The sequence below is a fragment of the Microdochium trichocladiopsis genome (genome assembly GCF_020744255.1).
Source record: "Microdochium trichocladiopsis strain MPI-CAGE-CH-0230 chromosome Unknown B0I36scaffold_9, whole genome shotgun sequence".
Lineage (NCBI taxonomy): Eukaryota > Fungi > Ascomycota > Sordariomycetes > Xylariales > Microdochiaceae > Microdochium > Microdochium trichocladiopsis.
The window spans coordinates 1-22,111 of NW_025763552.1; the positions used below are offsets into that span (position 1 = coordinate 1).

Below are 22,111 nucleotides of genomic sequence, written 5' to 3' on the forward strand. Positions count from 1 at the left end.
GGGGCAGTTAACGTCACGGCCCTGCCGGAACCCACTAGCACGAGCCCGGGCCATAAAGAGCACCTAGAGGTACTGTAGCAGAGCGCGCTGCTCAAGAAGGTGAACGTGAAGAGCCTTTGCTGCACTTTGAAGCCCACGCCGAGCCCCGAAAACTGACTAAGCCGCCCTGCACTGTCACAATAATAAGAAAACTAAATCGAAAGACTAGTGCGCAACAAATCTTTGGCCACAATCTCCTCCTTCATGGCCACCAGCTCCTCAACGTCCCAATTCACCCAGGCGAACCGACCAGAAAGGAACTTTGCCTCCTCAGTCACTGCTCAGACAACAAAGTCTCCGGCGAGCGCAGGATCGGTACTTGGAAAAACACCATCAAGACCAGATTTGATGCCCATATCCGTCTTGACCGCACCGGGATGAACAGAAATGAAGCGAGCCACGTGTTCAGGTATATCCACCGCAATAGATTCCGACCAACGGGCCAACGCGGCTTTGCTTGCTCCGTAGGACGAGAGGTGAGGCACCCGAACCGAATACGCCCCAATGGTATTGAGGGTGACCACAACGGCTGGATTGCTTGGTGACCCAGCTTGTAAAGCGGTGCCAAAAATATTGATAGAAAAGGACTTCCAGTACTCGTCCAAGTCGGCATCGAGGAAGTTAGACGGTGCTGCCAAGAAACCGGCATTATTGACGAGGATGTCCGGGATGGTTGAGATCGAAGCAAAAAGGTTCTCAACATCATCCTTGGACGTAATGTCGACGGCGTAATAGGCGACCTTAGTGGAGGTCTTAACTGTGGAGCCCAATGCCGCTGCAGTGTCCCTCAACTTAGTTCCGTCCGACCAACTAATATGACTTTGGCCACTCCGGCTTTGACAAATGATTTGGCAATGGCGGCTCCTATGCCGTATCCGCCGCCAGTAATAAGCACAGTCTTGGCTTTGAGCTCATTCAGAAACCTCTCGGGAGCAAGTAGACGATAGGTACTTAGGTGTTTGGCGTCCATCATGAAAGAAGAGTGGGGTTCACAGTGAAATGGAGGTGGAAGTGGAACTAACATCTAGCCGCAGTGAACTAATCAGAGCTTGGGTATATATAACTCTCACTAGCCCCTTCTCTACCCTCACTGCTTATAAATGTCTGCTCATGTCTGGTTGCAGGCGGCTGTGAAAGGACATTGAGGTCCATTACCGCTGACCGGCGATGTTATACCATCTTCCCGAGCTGCGGGAACCGCTCACCAACGCCAATGACGAGTTCTAGGCTATACGGGACTAGCTGATGTGCTAGCAGTACATCGACGCGGAGGATCCCAGCGCTGCATTAACGCCACGCCCGGAAGTTGATCCACATGATCCAGCCAAGTCATCCAAGCATTTTATAATAAAAGCCGCCCAAGGACAGCCTCAGGACGAATTTGTCAGTAAGAAGGCTTGGTAATTACCAAGCAGTGTAGTTTACGATTATTAAGCACCGTTGCCCTTGAGTTTGCTTGAAAATATTGGAATGCTGTTCGAATATCGATGGCGTTCTAGAGAGATATGATCTATTACTCGGTTGGATAGCGGAACATATTATTTCGGTGAGATGAATAACGTAAATGCATAGCGAGTGGGCCAGCATAGCGAGTGGGCCACCTCCATCACTTCACTAGAATTCCATCTTCTAACACATCTTACTTAACAACCAGCCATGGAGACCCCTTCTAAAGATAACCAATTGAATCTCGCTCTTCAAGCTATGGACCGTGATCCTTCCCTTTCTATACGCCGCGCAGCTGCAATCTATAACGTCTCTCGAACAACGCTTACCCGCCGCTATAAGGGGACGCCTTCTCGACGCGATAGCCTACTAAATTCGATGAAATTAACAGAGCTAGAGGAGCAGACGATTGTCGACTATATTCTCGACTTGGATGCGCGAGCATATCCTCCTCGGCTAAGTGAGCTTGGAGAAATGGCGAATCGACTGCTCGATAAGCGGGCTGCGCTACGCGTCGGTCCACGATGGGCGTCAAACTTCGTTAAGCGACAACCACAGCTCCAGACGCGTTTCTTTCGCAAGTACGACTATAAGAGAGCCTAGTGCGAGGATCCTGACGCGATAAACGCGTAGTTTCGGCTTGTGCGGAACGTAGTCGCGAAAAACGGCGTAGCGGACTCCGATATCTATAACTTCGACGAGATAGGCTTTTAGATGGGCGTTATCGCGACCGGGATGGTTGTTATAAACGCGTAAATACGGTCGAACGTTAAGATGAAGTAACTAGGTAATCGGGAATAGGTTACGGTAATCCAGGGCGTTAGCGCGACTGGATTCTACGTCTCGCCGTTCGTAGTATTTGCCGGCAAATATCACCTCTCGACCTGGTACCAAGATAACGCGATTCCTCGCGACTGGAGAATCGTAACATCCGCAAACGGCTGGACTACAAACGAAATTGGTCTAGATTGGATTCGACATTTCGATCAGCACACAAAGTCGCGAACAAAGGGCGGTTATCGCCTCCTCGTCCTCGACGGCCACGAAAGTCACCACTCGGTCGAATTCGAGCTCTACTGTAAGGACAACAACATTATTACGCTCTGTATGCCTCCTCACTCGTCTCATATACTCCAGCCTCTCGATGTTGGCTGTTTTGGTCCGCTGAAGAAAGCATACGGTCGGCAAATTGAGCTTAAGATGAAGGCGGGTACAACGCATATCAGCAAGGAGGACTTCCTCCCCTCGTTTTTAGCGGCATTCCAGCAGACAATGACGGAAAAATACATCCAGGGAGGCTTCAGAGGGGCGGGACTTGTACCCTATGACCCTGAAGCCGTTTTATCCAAGCTCGATGTGAAGTTCAAGACGCCAACACCCTCGAGGACGCCTCGGACGTCACCGGAGCCATGGACTTCCCGAACGCCCACCACCGCTATGGAAGCCCGTTCACAGTCTAATTTCATCAAACGTCGGATCTCTCGTCACCAGGGAAGCTCTCCAACGTCAATTATTGAAGCAGTTGAGCAGTTCACGAAGGGAGCAAAGGGGATCATGCACCGGTTCGCCCTAATGGAGGCAAGGATGAAGATGCTTGAAGACGAGAATGCAGTACTTAGTAAGCGCCGGAGAGCTAAGAAAACACGTCTCCGGAAAGGCCAGAGCATGACTCTAGGCGAGGGACAGGACCTTATAGCCCAGAGAGAGGTGAACACTCAAATAACACAGGAAATGCAAGAAAATCGAGGTCATGCAGGCGGCACTACGCCAACGCAGCGCCGCTGTGGTACCTGCGGGATGACTGGCCATAATGCGAGAACTTGCCAAATAGTTACTCTAGGGTCTGAATTCGAAGATAGCGATTAGTTTATATCAATTCAAGACGTTTTGGTTTTGCTGACGAGGTTTTGATTCGAGATGTGGTGGGGGTGGCCCACTCGCTATGCTGGCCCACTCGCTATGCATTTACGTTATGTCATTCTCTCAAGCATTTTGTCTCGGAACACTATAGCCAACTACTAATAATACCAGGGGTTGGAGCAACTAATGATTCGGATTAATAACCTATGCAGCGTGAAGTAATAGACGCCCCGTTGAAGGATGTATTACAATGCCCCGCACTAGACAGCTTTCACAAGCCTTCTTTCTAAATAAGCAACTGCATAAGTAGCGGGTCGTAACCATAATTGATAATAACATTTAATGATCTACTGGACTTGAAATCTATAAAATTATCGATAGGTCAATGGATGATACGTTCATTGCTAGCGCCTACTGTGCTATGGCCTTGCGGCTTTATCTGATCGGAAATTTGTTCATAGATTAGTACAAAAGGCTTGACGCCATCGTGATGTTTCCCATAGATAGTTTCGTTTCTCACACAACACCAGTCGCCACCACCAATCCGACTTGATTCTGACCTCATTGTATCCTTGCACTTTAGCACTCGTTTCATCACCTACCCCATTGAGAATGCCATGATCAGAGATTCCCTTGCAAGTGCTGCGTCATCAATTAGTTGCTAATGCAGCTTGCCTCCCCTCCAATATCGTGTTTGGCTCAGTCTGGGAATGCCGTCACTCTGGTCAAGGGCCAGAGTGCACCTCCTCGGCAATAGCGCCGAAACTGGCAAGCGTTCAATTCCACCCGGTCGTAGTGGCTGTTTGACCCTGATCAGAGGAATCCTCACCTGCCCCCGCACACTGGCCTTGCTCGTATTCGTCACGATACGGGATATGAAAGTGTCGCAAGTGGGGAAGCAATGCTCGCAGAGCTGCAGAATGAGGATACAGTGTGGTACTTATTTAACTAATTGCCTACGTACAAAGGGAATAATGAATGGTGCAGGCGCACTCCAGCGCGCCATTTATATGCTCCCGACGGAGCTCTGAATGCTTAGTCAGGTACTCCATTGTATCCCAAATGAACCATTTGCTGCTCCCTCCAATAGAAAGCTATATGTTATTGCCTTAACAGAGTTCTTCTAATTACAGGGTGCTTTCTTCTGTGGTGCGAGTTAACAATCATCAGTTTAGCCTATGTTGGTGCTGAGTCTAATGAAGGTTGATTGCCCAACTCGAGTTGATACTTCAAAGTGTCTTTGTACTGCTCAGCGGTCTTCCTAATCAAATCCTGCAAGACTCCGACGAGTTCACAGTTCTGATATTTCTTACGATTCGTGCTTCGAGACAATACAGTCATAGGAGAGTGAGGCGGTGAAGCCCACCTCTTATAACTACCGACCTCCATCCGAACGAGATGTCTGAAGGTCTCTAATAACTTGGAGATGACTTGTTCCTCGGTTCCTGGAAATTGTGGCTCCCAAACATCTTTATCGTAAACGGCAAGGCTCACTTGAGCTCTTACTAGGTACTGTATAAATCTCGACATCTCAAGGCTCAGCTCCTGCTCAGTTACAGGGAAATCTGGTAGCATTCGATTGATATATATATCTTCGCAAGAATTTTTATGGGGAGTTTTCGTGTTAGTTTGCTCCGTGACGTTATGGCCAGCATCAGTTTGTTCTTTAGTATAGGATTCTGCATCATTTTGCTTCGCAACAGAGCGCTTCACAACAGAGCGCTTCGCAACAGAGCGCTTCGCAACAGAGCGCTTGACCTCAGGATGCTCGGCGTCAGTATCATCCCCATCAGTACGCTCGGCGTCAGTATCCTCCGATTCAAGGCGGTCACTGTGCTCCGTGTCCGAATGGCCCTGTCCCGAACGCTGCTTGAACACGGGCTCTACTTGGGATATGTGCGAGCCCACCTGCTTTCTAGGAAGGTTGATCAGATATCGTCGTTTCGTTCTGCCCTTGATTTGACCAATGATTGGCGTTCGTCTTCTGGCATACTTCTCACTGAAAGGTATCGGTCTGTCTTCAGATGTTGCCGGGAAAAGATGATCCCTTATTCCCTTTCTGGTAACGACCATTGCTATGTGCTTTGTACACCCGAGTGTCTTTTTAACTTGGAATAGACAACAGAAATATTGAAAGTACATAAATTATTCATTCGTCAACAGCCACTCAAGCCCGGTTAACAACCAGGCAAACGTCGTATCATATATTTCCTAACAGTGACGAAAACAAGGCAGGTGAACTTACCCTGACGCGACCAAAACTCTTGAGACTCCTCTTGAAGGGAAGCTTAGACCCTCCATATGAGAGGCCATAACCAAGATTGGAAGTTCTCGTGAACCATCTGGCGGATTCTCTGTGTTCGGTGACTCAACGGACGTCATTCTCTTACACTCGCTTTTACGCGGAGCTGGTACTTTCATGTTTGCGCTATCCGCGGGGAAGGTCGGGTCTCGTGGTACGAAAACTCATGTGCTAATTTCCCAACACATTCCCATTAATGCCGCGTCCCCATGGTAAGCCGCAACATCCTTGCCCATGCAATAGCTGCGTTAGTGGATGACTACTGTGGTGCTCTTCTCTTCGTACGACAATAAGATTGATCGCAGCTTAGAAGCGAGATATCTTGGCACTCTTAACTATATGGCATCTATCTTCGTGCCCCGGTTGCCAACCAGGAATGATACGTAAAGACTGGTATCATCACCGGAGCGAGGGCTGTATTTTGCCTTTGAAACTGAGATACCCGCTCTCCCCATTGCGTTAGTTATGTAGGTCTCAGCACTAGATTTGAAGACAATGATAATAATATAACTGCAGCTCTTGGTTTCACGGTGCCAGATATGATGGCTTCGAAGATACCCCACGAACGCCATGTCTACAAAAGCTCGGCGGCAGCGTATACTCAAGACTCCTATTACAAGGGAATGGGACTTAGTAGGATGACTAGCGCACATTTTTAGTGATGCCTGGATGTGATATGCCGTAGCCAGTTTTGTAATGAGTATCTCCTACAGTTCTTAGCTTTTTCCAGCACCTGAAGAGCAGCTCGCGCGCCGTCAACTAATCACATCCGTTCTTGACCGTTCCGAAGCAAGTATCTGTTGGGTCTTTCGTAACAGGGGCCGCTTGCAAGTTACTTCAGACGAGTACAACACGATACCATTGGCCCATGTTGCATCGTATATCACCATTCACACATGCGAGGAGGTTGAGACTTTGTGTACAACATCACAAGATGAGCATGATTCTTAGTGATACGGTATCATCCCCGCTATCGGAAGAGAGCACTTCGCCTTCATATCGCATGCTGGTTCCAGCATCGGAAATCGGATGAGATGCCAGTTTGATAAGCCAGGAATGTATTTGCATCCTTCCGCGTGTGCCGCGCATACCTGAGTGTGTATCAGATTGGCGAGCCTGCCTGTCCAGATGAATCAAATCCCTCTTCCCTTGCCAAATCGCTGCACGAGTCTGTTCAAATTGTCTATATAAACAGGGAGAGACTGCCTACAAGAGTTGCCCGCATGCGCGATACTATCTTCACATGAGATTGTGACGCCGGCTTGCTCCGGAAGGTGGTATTAGTGCTTTGCAGTGCCTTTGGGGCTGCCTCTGCACTTGGCAAACTCGGGTTCCCCGAAGATTCTGATGCTTGGACGGTGTCTCATTCGGTTCCATGCCTGTAGTGTGCAACTCGCACTGGAGTGTGCCAGGAACCCTGGACCAATCGCAGCACTTCCTCTAGGCAACCGCACTGATGAGAGGCTGCATACCCCGGTCTCATTCCAGCTTCGGGGTCCGGGGAGAGTTCCGGAGCCCTAGTTACTCAGCGTATGGCGCCATGCATATATGCACGCACCCATCCTTTGCGTAGCAGTCGCAATGCGGTTATTGGCTAGGTTTCAATAAGTGAAGGACAGGTGTTTTCCAGTTGCCTAGTGAGTCGTGGCTGGTCTGATCCGAAACCGACGTCATGGCTCTCAAGGGACACATGCAGCCCGGGAAGGCTGGACTGGCTGTGCTGTCAAGGAAGATTGGCTAACAGCGGGATCATACGAGACATAAGATTTGTCAACGCAATGCTACTGAGAGCTTCGTAGGGCCACTTAATCGGTACAGTAGGCCGGTGCCGAATCGGAAGTCTAGTCTTGCATCTGAGTCTTAGTATGTAGCATGAAGCTCGTTCTATCATCCAGAAATGGATTGCTCTGGTATCCATGCTTGTCGAAGCGGAGTAGAAGAATGTATAAATGATAGGGCATGCTTATTTGTTCACTGAGTCCTTGACTGACAATGATTGGAGCAGTCCAGTACCCTGCGGCACATCACACGTAATAATCAGCATGCTACTTATTGCTTTTGCCGCTTACACTCTTTCAGCTCTAGCTCAACATGTTCAGGCGCAGACGACTTGCAGCACCTGGGTATATTCCCCAGATCCTACGATCTGGAACGTCATTTGTCAACCCGTCACTACAGGTCATCCCTTGGTAGGCACTGCAGCATCTCATGCACCTACGAGTCAAACGAAATCGGTGGATTCCAATTTCACATATAGCCAGCCGCATTCAAGGTCGAGGATGGGAGGCGGAATCCACAACTCTACACAGTCCACAGACTCGTCCACGAAGAGCCGTCTGATTCCCACGGTTATACCACTCGCCGGTGCGACTACTCTCCAATCTGTTAGCTTCTGCTGCACTCAGTAGTATATAATCCGCTCGTTGCAGGCTCATCATAGGGCGTGTTGAGTGTCTTTAAGAAGTTAGGAAATGATGAAGAAAGGCGAAGGATATAGCCGTTACAGCCTTCCATAACTATGGCCCGCTTCACTTTGAGTAGCTAAGAACAACTAGTGATAACGCGCCACAGTCTACCTCCGTGAATGCCTGGCGACTGACAAGTATGAACCATCATCCTCCTTCCACCCTAGAATCACCAATCTGTGTGATTCTATACGCCGATAAAGGGACGTTGCTTCCAAGATTGGACCTCACACCGGTTCGGGAGAAGGTCCCAGCTCGTGATTACCGTCACCGGGAACAACGCATCCACTCGGAGATATGTGGCAACCTGCACCGAAGGGGGGTTTGGAGGCTGCGAAGCAGGACATCGCACCCAGTTCTTGGTGGCGTCCTAACCCAAGAGGATAAGATATGTCTGTAGACATCTCGTGAGAACTGACCGAATGCGTAGAAGACGATGCAGCATAACAGATAGGGATCGTCGTCATAACCGTAGAATGGCGACATCTAGCAAGTGAGGTCAGCCTCGTGGCGGCCTGTAATAGCCACATCAGGCAGCGACTCTGCACACCCCGCGCACGCCGACTAGGACTCTTATCCTGTGATCTCGCGCTCGCGACTGAAAGAGAAGACCCATGATCACTCCCATAGCGAATGGTAATGGGCTTCGGGGTTATCAGGTACGATCCCGGAGGAGATCCGCAGTTCGTCGGCGGCGACCCTACACTGACGACTATGAGGCGGGTCGAGGAGCGCGGGAATGAGGAGTGGACGCATACTTGGCTATCAGGGCGGTCTGGATTGTTGCGGATTCCTTCTCGGTTTGATCGCTGTTGAGAGCGCTTAAAGGTTTCCAATGGCGGGGACAGTATACATAACTGACTGAGCACAATCTTTCCACATTAAGCACTACTGTGATATTACAGCCTGGTATATACAAGTTAGCGAAGCCGTGCTCCCGGCCTGGGACAGTGTCCATGCCCGGGCCAACCCGCGTGGACCAGTCTCGGAGGTTTGATGCACTCGCGCGCCCATGGACACAGTCACCTCATCACCACCATTGGCCAGCTCAGATATGACAGATTGAATGCACAGGTCACTACACGGATCAGAGGCAGGAAGCGACATGTTGGGATAATACAGTCTTTATTCTATTAAGGTCCGCGGAAGGTAGCTTTCGCTGTTTGGACTAGGGGTGCTGGTGGCAGCACCAAGACGACGTTGCAAAATTATAGACTCTGCGTAATGTCTATAGCCATGCGCCACAGACTACTCGCTGTGCACGTAGTAAGGAATTATGCTGGGCAGTGTGGCCTTGAGGGAGCCAGTGACAGACTCGGCGATGCTCGGCTTCTCAGTCGCGAAGAAGCCGTCTCCCTGCTGCCACCTGGAATAGACATTGGCAACACCGGGGTCTAGCGCGGATGCCATGTCCACCGGAGTGTCGAGCTCATAGCTCTCCCGGTTGGATAGGAGAGTGGTCCATTCTTCGATTGGGGCGAGGCCATCGTTGAGATGCTGAGTCTGTGCGTCATCCTGGGTCGGAAACTGGGGCTCGCCAGTGACGAGCAATGCGACCCTGTGAAGTCTGTCAGCAGGCCCGGCGACGCGCACGTTTGGAGACGGATACAGGTCGCAGCTTACTAAGTCACCATGCGTGCTGTAAGAGAATTGGCCTGCATGACAACGTTGATGCCACCTCGGAGTTCGACCACGGCCTTGACCCCGTCAATATGCGCCTGGCTGGTGGCGATGTTGCTTTTGCCATGCTGAGCGGGAGGAAGACGGAGGTCAGTACTGAGCGCGAAGACATGGCAGGCGATGATGAATGAATGTAGGAAATTACCTCTATGGCGGCCAGGGTGACGACGGCGTTGATGGTCTCGTCCTGGATAGCGCGGGACGAGTCGCCGACTTTGCGGCGAGCAGCGAGATGGAGTCGTTCATGAGGACCTGGGAGTTTGGGAAGCCCTTCTGGGCCAAGAGCTCCTCGTCGAGGGAGGCCGTCTGGAGAGAGACATGGAACAGGGCAGGGTCCGCGAGAGCGCGGGGCCACCATGACGGGATGAAGGGGTTTGACCTGGCATTGCGATCGAGCGGGTAGTACGTAAAGGCAATCTTGGAGAGGACTGTGAGATGTGGTCAGCTACGAGACATGGGACAAGGAGTGGTGCCCTTTCGGCGGCGGAAGTACTCACAACGATCCATCAGACGCTGGACGACATTTCGGGGGAGACGGATCTGGGGGTACGACTCGAAGGGCTCGCAGGCAGCGCCGAGGCCAAAGTCGAGGAGCACAACACCAGGACTGCTGCTGGCGCTGGGAGGAGAGGCCGTGCCGGGACTGGCCACCGGGGCGGGACGACGCCGGTGCGTGAGAGCGAGGGGCTGAGCCGGGCTGGAGTCGGTGGCGGTCAGAGGCGCATTTGCGTAGTGGCAGGGCGAGTTGCGGCGGACGCAGCGGGAGCAGCGCGGGGTGCGGAGGTCGCAGCTGTGCTTTGCCCGGGCGCAGGCGGGGCAGGAGCGGCGGAGGGTGACGGGCATAGGGGCCAGTGTCAGGAGGAGGAGGAGGAGGAGGGGCTGTCTGTGGCGTCTCTGGCGGCCATGCTCTGCTCGTGCGGCGCCTGGGCGTGGGCGTCCCCAGGGACAAGGAGGGAGGGATGAAGCTGTCACGGGCGGTGCAAACCGAGGGAAAGTGTGGTGGCACAGAAGGTTCCAGCGGGTTTGTTGTCGACAGCACCGCACCGCCTGCTAGCCTCAGGTAACGTCCCTGGATGACCTGCAAGTGCCTGCGGCTTAGCAGGGGAAGGCGCAGCCCGGCCCGTCCCCTGCCCACAACAGCCGCTCCTTCCGGCGGCGCCCTATTCGCCGTCAGTGGGGTCTCGGCTCTTTGGGTACGAGTACGTACTTTAAGTACTTAAAGTAGGTACCAATCACCACCACCACCACCACCACCAAGTACTGCCGCTGGCTCGTCAGGAACTCAATCTACTTGGCATAGCACCCAAACTTCTTGCCGTAGTTGGCAATGTTGTTGAACTGCATGTTGCAGTCCACAGCGGCGCCCTCAGTGTTCGCACTGCCCGCCTGGTCAGCAGCTACGGGCTTTGAGGCACTGCCGCAGGTCCACAGCCTGAACGCTCGTGCCGGCCATGCTGTGCGACACAGCCCTTTGTGTGTGTGTGATGTCTCAATACGGCTGACGTGGCTGCGTACGCTAGACAGTAGCCATTGGCAATTGCCCGGGCAGCACTACTTGCTCCAGTAATCCCAATGACCATGCTAGTCAGAACCTTTGAGACATCAGTGGATTGCGGGCAGGGCGATGGTCAATTTCTTGGCCAAAGTCAGCTGCAGCCCGCCGGAACGCAGGATCAAGAGGTAAGCGTGGCTGGTCATTTTTTGACCCTGGGATCAATCCCAGTATGTATGTAGCGTCGGGCGAACTCTTACCAAGAAATCTAGCCCATTCGAGCTCGTTATCCTTGAGAAACTCTAGGCGACACTGGTTGAGCCTCTTGCACCCGGCACGCTGCTGGCCAAGATCGGTGAGGTGTCGTGGTCAGCACTGAACGGCCACTCGTTAAAGCCGAGCGCCTTTCAACGCCATGGCTGTCCATTTTGACCGTTCCCATCCTCGTACTGCTTTTGTGATGCCGTACTAGGCCGTGACCTAGAAGTCTTTAGAAATATCCAGAAATGCAAAGCGGGCATTCGTAACTGCCGTCAAGCCAAGCTACTAACCACATGAACTGGTGGTTCTTAGTAGACACTTCAAAGTAGCACACCTTGGCAAAACCAGCAGACTATGCGCCACTTGCCATGGTTCCTGTTTACGCTGCACCGATGCCACTAAGTCGAGCAGCTCGACAAGACCGCCGGTAAGGCAGTAGTCAAACTTTTGACGGCAAGGTCGAGTATCACGGAACTGCCTGGTCTGGCCGTGTAATTTACCAGCTCACTCTAGGGCTCGACCATTGGGACAGTGGTGCTAACGCACCGAGCTGTGTCCAAGTGCAACAACAGAAACGCAAGATGAATGCCCTGCACCAACTAGCTTAGTATGTAACGACTACCCCGTGCGATCCTCAATTATCCTGGCAAATTCAGATGGCGGCCGCTATCTCACGGGGGCATTGACTTTACCAAGGCCTCTCCGGTCTTTGATGATACTGGTGTATTCGACTACAGGCTGAGTGCTTCCATCATGATTCCTCTGCGGGGTCTTTCCGCCAAGGTACTGACCACGTGGACTGATACCCTTGGTCAGATTGCAGGTATACTTCAAGAAGGTACGTGATAAAGTTCACGATCACATTATGTTCTCGTCGCATGAGGTTCTGCTTGGAGTGGAAAGATCACGAGATTACTTCGTCCAAATACATTCGTGCCTTCGCTAATATGGACCAAAATGGTGGGTGAAGGGACCCGGAACGTCATCCGCGAGCACCTCCGGCGCCTCGAGTTATGGCCACAATCCGATCCTGTGTGAGCGGCCGAGCGACTTGCCCGAGGGTTCAGCCAAGGACATCAAAAAAGGCCCGGGCTGAGAGTTTGCAACCAACTAGCCGTTGAGTCTGACTGGCACCAAGACCCGTCGGGCAAGATCTACACCGTCGACTACTATGACATATACGCAACAGTTGTGCAACACGCCTGGGATTCCACGGACGACGAGGTCACGAAGCCAGTGAGATCATTCGGGATTAAGGACGCGGATACGACGACTGCCAAGAGCCCGCAACGGCGTCGTATTCTAGCATATTGCGAGCAGGCAATCGAGGTGGGCAACTGTGTGGGGAGTATCTCTATGTGAGATGGTGGCTAGACTACGTAGTCATGGTCATGTTTCCAGGAGTAGGCGGCCCGTCCTTGTATTTAGCAAGCTGTATTAATTTGCTTTCCGTATAACTTATAGCACAATTGATCGGCTTGGCCCAGGGATTGCGAGGCCATGTGAGCTGGCGGTACAGCGGCCGCGCTTATACAGATCCTCCCTACTGTGTCCGCCCCAGGCTTCTTCATCCCCCGGTGGTGCACGGAGTGGGGGTTGATGGACTTGAAACTACTTGTGCTCACGGGGTTGACCAAGCACGGTGATGGGTCCCGGTTCGATGTGCTCACTCGCAGATAGCGTGGGCTTAATGCCGAAAGCCGCTGGTGCTTCTGCTGGTCGGGGTTCGATACGATCACGAACGCGAGGAACACCTGCAAACCCGCTGGGATGTTTCAAGTGCCGTGCCAGTGAGGGTGCCTCCACACCCCTGATCTGGGCGAGATTGGCACCTCTGCATACTGTCTTGGAAGGCTGGTGTCATTTGCGCATCGCCTTGGTGCGGCCCGTCCTTTTTCTTCACAGTCCAGCATCAACCTTACAGTGCTCCAGACAAACATTTGCAGCGTTTGACCAGCGCTGGAGGGGACGCGCCGCGTAAAGCGTCCCGATTGTCCATCTTGCGGGTTGTTCAGCATGGTGGCTGCATCGATCATTGCAGCGGAAGGCAAAATTGGGTCGAATATGCTGTTCATAAAGGGCGGGGCCCGGAACTTTGGCAGCCGTTTATGCATGCCAGGGGTCCTCCAACTGCCGTCGGGTGACGAGCATCCCCTACCGTGTTATTGGTCCCCTGTGCGGCCAGGAAGGAGATAGTGGCACAAGCAGCGAAGGATCAAATAGTGCAATCCACGGAGTTTGGGGATTCCGAAAGTGGATATCCCAGGCGAATCCTTTGTTCCATGAGCGTTGCTCCTTCTTCACTTTCAGTACTTAAGGCAGATCATGGTTGTCGTCCTTTGTCCGGTACAGCATCTATCCACACATTGCAACTCGTCGTCATTCATAACACCCCATCCAAAATGGACCCCAAAACGCTCCTCACAGACAAGATGCAGCTCATTGTCCCGGTCGGGGCATTGTTAGTCGGTGCGATGGTCATCGTTCCGTGGCTGTCGCCGGGTTCCGCTTCGACAGAGTTCCCTCTTGCCGGCGAGGAGCTTGGCACGTACGAGAAGCGACGAAACTACTATATTCGGAGCGCAGTCCAAATGCACGCTGATGCCTACAAGAAGGTGAGTAGTGAAGAGCCCTTGATTGCGCTGAAAATCGTCATTATTCTGATGGCAAAGCTATGCAGTTCAAGAATCAAATATACCGAATCACCGAGACGGAAGGCAAGTGGCAAGCATCCACAAGACAGACAAAATCCACTGTCCGGGTCTTCAACCTTTTCATTTCGACCGCTGGCTCACGATATTTTGCATGCAGGAGAAGTCATTGTGCTTCCAATTTCCTACTTGGAGGAGTTGAGGAATTTGCCCGACACGGTCATCAACCATGTGGAAGCCCTCAACGAGGTCAGTTCTTTGCATAGTTGCGTTCAGCTTGATAGGCCAAGAGCGACGCTGACAATGCCAGGCCATTCAAACTCACTATACGGGCCTCAGCACTTATAACCCACTCATGAATCATGTCATCCGTTCCGACCTCACCCACAATCTGCCCAGAATCAACCATCTCCTCTCCAAGGAAGTTGCCCAGACAGTACCTGAATACCTTGGCAAATCTCGGGAGTGGGCGCCAATCAACGTCAACGAAAACCTTTTAAAGATGGTGGCCGTCATCTCTGGTCACATCTTCATCGGTCCTGAGCTCAACCGGGACGAAAGATACCTGGATGCGAGTATCAACTACACGGTCGACTTATTCAAGGCAGCAGCGGAGCTGAAGACGTGGCACCGACTGATCCGTCCGATTGGCAGATACTTCACCCCCAGCGTTCACCAACTACAGGAGCAGAGGCGCCGGGCGAGGGAGTTCCTGGTCCCCGTCGTTCAGAAACGCAGAGCTCTCCGCGAGGCGGGTGAAGAAGCGCCGGACGATATGCTGCAGTGGATGATCGCCAAGGCCGACAAATTCAACGTTACCGACGATGGGGATATAGCCGAGACACAGCTCACACTCAGTCTTGCCGCCATCCACACAACCACCTTGACGGCCACGCATGTGTAAGCTAGCACGACTTATTGAATCAAGTGCAACACCGCAAAGCTAACTATGAGGATCTAGTATGTACGATCTCATCGGAAACTGCGCAGAGGTCATTCCGGAAATTCGCAAGGAGATCGCAACCGTCATGGCCGAGAACGACAACGTCATGACAGCGCAGGCGCTCTACCAGATGAAGCTGCTGGACTCAGTCATGCGCGAGTCTCAGAGAATGAATACGACCGGCCCCACGCGCTTCCAGCGCCGCGTCAAGAGGGACGTCACACTCTCCGACGGCACACTGCTGCCTGCAGGGTCAACTATTGCCGTGCCTCACACGGAGACGCTCTCTGATGCAGCAATCTACTCGGAGCCGCACAAATTCAATCCGTACCGCTTCTATGACATCCGTGCCGGCAAGGTCCAGGACCCTCTCAACTACACCAACAAGGAACAGTATCAGTTCATCAGCGTGAGCAAGGAGAACATGGGCTTTGGCTACGGCCGGCACGCATGTCCAGGGCGCTTCTTCGCCGCCAACGAGATCAAGCTTATCCTGGCACGCATCCTGCTCGACTATGACATCAAGATGCCCGATGGCGTGCGAGGGCGCTACCCCAACATTGTCCGGGTATCGTCTGTGATGCCGGACCCGACCAAGGAGATCATGTTCAAGTACGTCGGAGAGGAGTAAATCGAGGTTGTTGTCGGTGTTCATGTTCCGCCGCTTTTCTATGTAGGCTACGACCCAAGCCAGCAAAGCCTGTTCCGCCTGCGTTTGGTGTGGTTTGCCTAGTACTTATGACGCCAAAGCATTGTGCATTAGAAAGGAGAGCATCATCTCAATGAGCCAAGGTCCACAGGACTGTTAAAGTTTTCAAATAATAAGCATTGAGAGCATAGAAGTTCTTTGCGGGCTCTTCAAAGCCGGTCAAGTGAAGAGGCCAATCTAGTCCCTTCGCCCAACCAACCAACGACAAGATCAGACGGAGTGGGGGCCAGATGGGCCTGAGTCCAAGTGCCGACGCCATGGTGATTCTCAGCTAGATCATCGGAGTCCAGGGGCTGTGAGCGTGTGCAGCGCAAAGTGCCGGCGCCAGCACCCGTGCCGGGGTGACCGGCGCCTCCGCACCCGCAGCGGCCGTCCCCATAATTTGCCGGCCTGGTGCGGTCATAATGACATTGCCGCCACGGAATCAAGGTATCATTCCACCACTGCGGGCGTTACCACTTGTCGAGGGGGGCTTGTGTTTGCTCATTACGCCCGTTCCGCTCCTGTGGCAACTGACGAGTTCAATCCGCTAAGATGAGAGCAGTTGATGTCTGTCATGTCCATGCCCATGGACGCCATGGCTGGTGCTGTTGAATGTCCAGGACATCGCCAGCCAGACCTGTCTTTAACAAGAAAGAAAAAGCTGACTACCAGCAAGACAGTTTGGCTCGATACGCCAGTAGTCTGAAGCCGATAGAAGAGGGTCAAGTTTGGAGGCTTCCCCAAGCCGAAAATCTCCCAGACAGCCATAAGGCTTCCTATGCCACGTGGCGTGCTGATTGTGCCTGGAACAATTCTTCCGCCCACGGAAGCACCGGGAGAACTATCGCCAGGTGTGCAGGCTTGAGTGGGCCGATCGGTGCAACCTTGAACGGTTCTTGCTGATGACCAGGGGGCCCCTTGCATGCCCGGAGCGTTTTCCACAGGCTCGGCGCTTGGCTCGCTTTGGTAACAAGCTATCTGCTTGTGGTGAAGGAAGAGCACCGATTTGAGATCCAGCACACCCTAGTCAATTTCTTCCTCCGCGCACAGTCGCTGTCATCACAACCCTACCTACTGTCTTATTCCAGGGCGGTTTTAGGTGAAATCCAAGGGATCCACGCGCCCCACATCTCCAACAGAATCCCTGCATGCCGTGAAGTCTCGCTCATTGCCTTCCTGGACATGTCATGTCCTACGAAAGGTCTGTGCACGTAGCAGGTCTGTCTTATTCCAGCCCCTTTTCCCGCGGATTTACTCAACCTCATTACCCCAGATTCCCTTTCTACCCCCATATTTTCCACTAAATGTGATCCACCGATGAATCCACAAACCCGACAGCAGTAGGACAGCCTACAGTAGAACGATGAGTAACCAGTTACGAACCGACTCCGCGACGACGCCGGACCGCGAGAATAATCCCGATCCGGTCTTGACATACCTACAGCTTTACGCCGACCTAACATACAATGTCCTCATCTGCTGTAGACCCGAATGCCGACACGCTATTTCACCAGACGGAGCCCAGGTTACTGCACACTTATGGAACAAGCATAGTGTCCCTTTAGCGGATCGCTTAGGACTTCCAGAACATATACGCGATTACTACTCTTCGGTATTCCAAAATCCCTCAGACGCAGCTCTGCGGCCCTGTGGTTCCAAACCCCATCCGGAAGTCCAGACCTACGATGGCTTCAGCTGCCGCAAGTGCGTCTTCTTCACGACAAGCTTTCACGAGCTTACAAGGCACTTATCCTATAAGCACCTCGAAGGGCAAACGGCGACCCGACCACGGATCGGCCTACTCTACGACGATGTCTACCTGCAGTCCTGGGGTCCGGGCCGAATCGACGATATTGGAGTGTTACGGATAGGAAGGGAGGTACGGTTCGTCCAGTGCCTGGCCGCCTAGCGGAACAGAACCCTCTCGAGACACCCAAACGACCTACTTTCTCGGACTACGATTCGGCACGGAAAGATCCAAACGACAGACGGACTGCTATCTCACAGAGCAAGCCATGGCTAGATCGGACGGGCTGGCCGGAGATCTTCGAGAACGCAAACTATACAGTACTGATCGCCCTCGCAGCTCTGCCCTCCAACCCACCTACTCGACTCCTACACCTTGGAAAAGCACTCAACCCTACAAACGCGCCCTATATTAGTATCCGAGCAGACGAAATTAAGATCTCTGGGCTTGTTACTATGTTCGACTGGATACTCTCTCGCTGCGAGCAGACAGCACGCGAAACATCTCGTACGGTCCTTTGCTGGTTCCGAAGCCTCCAGCCGGATAAGATCTATCCAAAGCCGTTTACCCTAGTCTCAGCGAAGGCGAGCCGACAGAAGTATCTCCGGATTTTCCAGCGTTTTATCGCCTTCATCTTCCGCATCTACCGCCTACCAACCTTTCAATATCAAGACCTTCTCCCTATTCGATTTGATTCGGAGCAGCAGCAGCTACTTCGAGCTATCTGGTCCCATGAGGCCTGGAGCGAGGAACAGCTCCTACGGTGGATCCTAGCGGGAAAGCCCGCCTCTCAGCTACGGCCGACTGCTGAGGAAGAACGGCCTGTTCCAACTTCTAGTAATAGAGGACGGAAACAGTCCGTATCGAAACTCTACTCAGCTAAACCTCAGTTGAGGAAACGCTCGTTCACTACCTTTCAACAAGATAGTAAGTCCTACTCCTCATGGAATAAGGGCAACGAGGACGACGAGGACGACGAGGATAGAGAGGATGACGATGACGACGAGCACTTGAGCGACTCAGACTTGAGCGACAGCCAGAGCGAAACAGAGAAAAAGGTCCAATACGCAAATATAAAGAATCAGGCGATCGTCCCTAGCCCAGCGCTGAGCCAGCTTCTCGAACTACTATTCAAGCTTTGTATTACCTTCTGTACCGAAGGCTTCGCCGACAGCCATCCCAGCTCAACCCATCTCGTCTACTTCAGTGGGATCCTTGGTATCATTCCAGACGGTAGAGGCTTTCGAACAGCAAGGCTTTACACACCATATCTTTCAGCCTTGATCTATATCCAGCGACTTCTCTTCCTAGAATATGCACTACCTCTTCGGGCATACGAGTATATCGGGATCTCGAAGCAACCGCGACATCGGCAATTCGAGCGGCTCGACATAGTACGGCATAAGTATATGCTTACGAAGTCAATGACGCCCCTAATCGAGATGCTAAGCCTTCGTGACTACGGAAAAGTAATTGCTAGGACAGATACCCCATCATTCTTCCTCCACTGGAGTAACGACCTACAAACAGTGTCATACGGGGACTCCTTCACTATTACTATGGACGCCTTCCGACAGTTATCAGAGCACTTCATCAGGCATGCAGAGGAGCTCTGCGAGCAGCTGATGCTTGGTCTCCAGGTAGGCGTCAATCTTGAGAAAGTGAAAGACGACCTAGTTAATACGAAGGATGGGTTCAGTTTCATCAGCTACCCGTATAACAACCTATCGCACGCATACGCCCAGCTACTCAAACAGGCTTGCACTCCGTATTCCGGACTATTCGACGAGAGCTATAGGACGTGGAAAGCTGCCGCAGTTACCCGCTACCAGAAGACGGCAGAGAAGCTACTCGAGTTCCTTGCAGGTTGTTTCCATACGACAAGCGGCCAGACTGGCCGATCATCGGAGCTTTTCAGCCTCACATACCAGAACAGCGCCTTCGGCGAACGCGGTTTATATATCCATAACGGCTCAGTTATGACACTCACGCGGCATCATAAAGCAAAGCGTTCAACGAATCGCGAATTCAACGTTGCACGCTTCCTTCCTCTTCGAGTCGGCCGGGTTCTCTTTCGATATCTTGTATACATCCGTCCATTCCTTACAACACTAAGTGAGGAGCCCGTTTTCAGCCAGAGAGTGTCATCGGATCAGATCATCTCACCGGCTCTACTCTTCAGCTCGGGAGTAGATAGATCAAAGCCCTGGGACGCGTCGAAGCTAGCAGCTATCTTGAAGAAAGCGACATCGGCGTGCTGGGATATTTCTGTTAATCCGCAGATGTACCGGCAAATTACTATTGGTATTACCGAGAAGCACGTTGTAAAGATTGCTACGCCATTTAACCGGTACGACGACCTTGGCCCTAACGCGAATATCAATGCTATCTTTGCCTGGCAGAGTAGCCATCGCCCTCTTCAGCGCGCGACTACATACGGACTTGATGGGGCTTTTCCAACGCAGCTCCAGCCATCTCTTATACGTATCTACGAGTGGGCGTCATTTCGCTGGCATGAGTTCTTACATCAACCGAGTCGACGCATGCCTCCGAACACCCGCTCGTCACACGAGGATACCGCGACCGACGTAGATGTTAGCCCATACCTATCGGCCAATCTCATCAGATTCCTTCTCACCTTTCCTGGCTGTTGATTGATGTGTGCATCTCGCAAAGAATCACAACTGCGAGGCTTTGGACCAGATCAATGCTTGGGTCACGAATGTTGAGATCGCTTCTGTAATGGCCCTGGTTTGAATTTGGTGGATAGCTGTGGCGGCGAGGAGCTCTTCGGGAGTGGGATTGTTGGCTTCTTCTCCGTCGCGAAGGAGTTCCTTGATTCCACCTCCATATCTTGAGTTCAGCGCGGGATCCCGAAACATTGTTGGCGTGGTCTTGAAAAGCCAACTTCGGACTCTGATCTCCTGATCTCCTGAAGCATCGATCGGACACGTGTGACCGTATCCGTCGTGATAGATTTGACCAGATGAACTAAACTTTCTTTGGTGCAATGCATTCAAGTTGCCCCCTTCAGTGTTTCTGGTCCATGCAAAATTCCAATGGGCGGCGGACACCCCGCCGAGGATATTCTGGCAGGACTTTTGATTCTCCTGGAGGTTAATGCTTGCGCCCATGCCATTCCAAGCCGACAGACCTACGCCACGAGAGATTATACTTGGAAGGACAGCCCTTCAGGCTACGATAGCACGTGTGAGTACACGTTTTGAGACGTTCACTTCTCAGCTATCACATTTTCAGAACTCGCGTTACCTGAAGCATGCATTCTTATTCCCGGTCAACAGACTCATAGCAGCGAGCTTTGAACGCCTGCCTAATTTCGGTCTTTCAATCCAGGACCTTTCGCCATCATACTGATTCCTATTTCTGCTCAGTAGAGCCCTACGAATATCATCAAACATTAGCAGCTTTCCCACTTCAAACACTCTCTCGCCTCGACGTTGTAGAATGCGCCTTACCTGTTGCGCCCCGGCACCGCCCGCCGCCTGCTGGCCTTCTGCTGCTGCTGCTGACGAGCTGGATGACTTTGCGGCGCTTGCCGCCTTGGCTTTCTCGAGTCTGTGCACCACCGCCAGTCACCATCAGTATGGGATAGACTTGTATAAGGAACCTCTTGGGGTCGGGTCGGATAGCCACGGGGGAAAAGGCTACTCACTCCTTCTTGCGGATGTAGTCGTTCTCGAGAGCCTGCTCTCTGTTGGCGATGGATGGAATGTTCATGGTGACGGTGTTTTGTGTTAAAAGCTGGCGGGGTTCAATTTGTAGGATGTTGCGATGAGTTCTGGGTGATGTTGTTGTGTGAACGATGGATTGTCAAATGGACGGCTCTTGTGAGCGGTGGCTTGCTGGACGCCCAAAAAGGCGGGGGTGACGTCATCGGCTGCCTCTGGTTTAAATAGTGGGGCGGCACCCTATCCAAGCAGTACGCAATCATGGAAATACACCCAGTTTACTCTTGCGAAATGAACGGGTCAATGGTGTTCAAATTTGTATTTAATCGCGACATGGAGCCGTGCATCTCGTACTCAGATCCAAGTGTCATAACCCACGGATGGACAGTACAAATCAAATTCGCTAGTGCTTAAGAGTAATGGTGGAGATTGGGAGAGGCGAACCGTCGGCGGGTACCTGGACGGCCTGCGGATCCGCAATCGGCTCGGCCGTGTAGCTGTAATCGAGGATCTATCGCATTACCTCGCCCTTTAGACGGTAGATCCGCTAGAAGTACAGCTGTACGCCGTTACCTGGCCGAACCCCGACCTTACACGACATACAGATGAGGACCCGGTGCTTTTGGCCGCCGCTACTACTGCCGCCGCCGCTGCTCGCAGACCAGCTCAGCAGACCGACCTGGCCCCCAGCAACGCCGCCGTCAGACTCGTAGCGCACTGCCATAGCCGATAACCTGGTGCTTAATAGTCGTCATTGCTGCAGCCGAATGCATAGCAGCTTAACCAGTTGATCATACTTGCAAACCAGGAAATACGTGTCGCCTACTTCCCTCCCTCCCTCTCTC

The 22,111-nt window shown here is 52.4% G+C and overlaps 7 protein-coding genes across 7 annotated transcripts; 3 read left to right on the forward strand and 4 right to left on the reverse strand.

Annotated features, from left to right (window-relative positions):
• Positions 1-320: 320 nt before the first annotated feature.
• Positions 321-1,009, reverse strand: B0I36DRAFT_352564 (uncharacterized protein; the record flags this gene model as incomplete). Its single annotated transcript, XM_046157121.1, has 2 exons — positions 321-796; positions 847-1,009. The coding sequence occupies 2 exons, from the start codon at positions 1,007-1,009 to the stop codon at positions 321-323; spliced, it is 639 nt and encodes a 212-aa protein (XP_046007862.1).
• Positions 1,010-4,521: 3,512 nt separating this feature from the next.
• Positions 4,522-5,418, reverse strand: B0I36DRAFT_352565 (uncharacterized protein; the record flags this gene model as incomplete). Its single annotated transcript, XM_046157122.1, has 1 exon — positions 4,522-5,418. One exon carries the CDS (start codon positions 5,416-5,418, stop codon positions 4,522-4,524), a length of 897 nt encoding a protein of 298 aa, XP_046007863.1.
• A 3,942-nt stretch (positions 5,419-9,360) lies between these two features.
• On the reverse strand, positions 9,361-10,635 carry B0I36DRAFT_366267 (uncharacterized protein; the record flags this gene model as incomplete). Its single annotated transcript, XM_046159266.1, has 3 exons — positions 9,361-9,670; positions 10,007-10,220; positions 10,290-10,635. The coding sequence occupies 3 exons, from the start codon at positions 10,633-10,635 to the stop codon at positions 9,361-9,363; spliced, it is 870 nt and encodes a 289-aa protein (XP_046007864.1).
• A 3,312-nt stretch (positions 10,636-13,947) lies between these two features.
• Positions 13,948-15,770, forward strand: B0I36DRAFT_424371 (cytochrome P450; the record flags this gene model as incomplete). Its single annotated transcript, XM_046162274.1, has 4 exons — positions 13,948-14,164; positions 14,357-14,445; positions 14,507-15,096; positions 15,158-15,770. 4 exons carry the CDS (start codon positions 13,948-13,950, stop codon positions 15,768-15,770), a joined length of 1,509 nt encoding a protein of 502 aa, XP_046007865.1.
• Positions 15,771-17,026: 1,256 nt separating this feature from the next.
• B0I36DRAFT_161639 (uncharacterized protein) lies at positions 17,027-18,246 on the forward strand. Its single transcript, XM_046148670.1, has 3 exons — positions 17,027-17,048; positions 17,104-17,534; positions 17,917-18,246. Exons 2-3 carry the CDS (start codon positions 17,194-17,196, stop codon positions 17,990-17,992), a joined length of 417 nt encoding a protein of 138 aa, XP_046007866.1. The 5' UTR covers positions 17,027-17,048; positions 17,104-17,193; the 3' UTR covers positions 17,993-18,246.
• Positions 18,247-19,409: 1,163 nt separating this feature from the next.
• On the forward strand, positions 19,410-20,231 carry B0I36DRAFT_294906 (uncharacterized protein; the record flags this gene model as incomplete). Its single annotated transcript, XM_046151827.1, has 1 exon — positions 19,410-20,231. Exon 1 carries the CDS (start codon positions 19,557-19,559, stop codon positions 20,229-20,231), a length of 675 nt encoding a protein of 224 aa, XP_046007867.1. The 5' UTR covers positions 19,410-19,556.
• Positions 20,232-20,955: 724 nt separating this feature from the next.
• B0I36DRAFT_366270 (uncharacterized protein) lies at positions 20,956-21,315 on the reverse strand (the record flags this gene model as incomplete). The annotated part of the gene is made up of 3 exons (XM_046159267.1): positions 20,956-20,976; positions 21,054-21,153; positions 21,251-21,315. 3 exons carry the CDS (start codon positions 21,313-21,315, stop codon positions 20,956-20,958), a joined length of 186 nt encoding a protein of 61 aa, XP_046007868.1.
• Positions 21,316-22,111: the final 796 nt, after the last annotated feature.

Excerpts from the sequence above, each read along its gene's own strand:
- B0I36DRAFT_161639 (XM_046148670.1), top strand. The coding sequence starts at position 17,194 with ATGAGTAACCAGTTACGAACCGACTCCGCGACGACGCCGGACCGCGAG. Across the intron at positions 17,535-17,916 it reads GATGGCTTCAGCTGCCGCAA|CTCTGCCCTCCAACCCACCT; the intron begins GTGCGTCTTCTT and ends TCGCCCTCGCAG.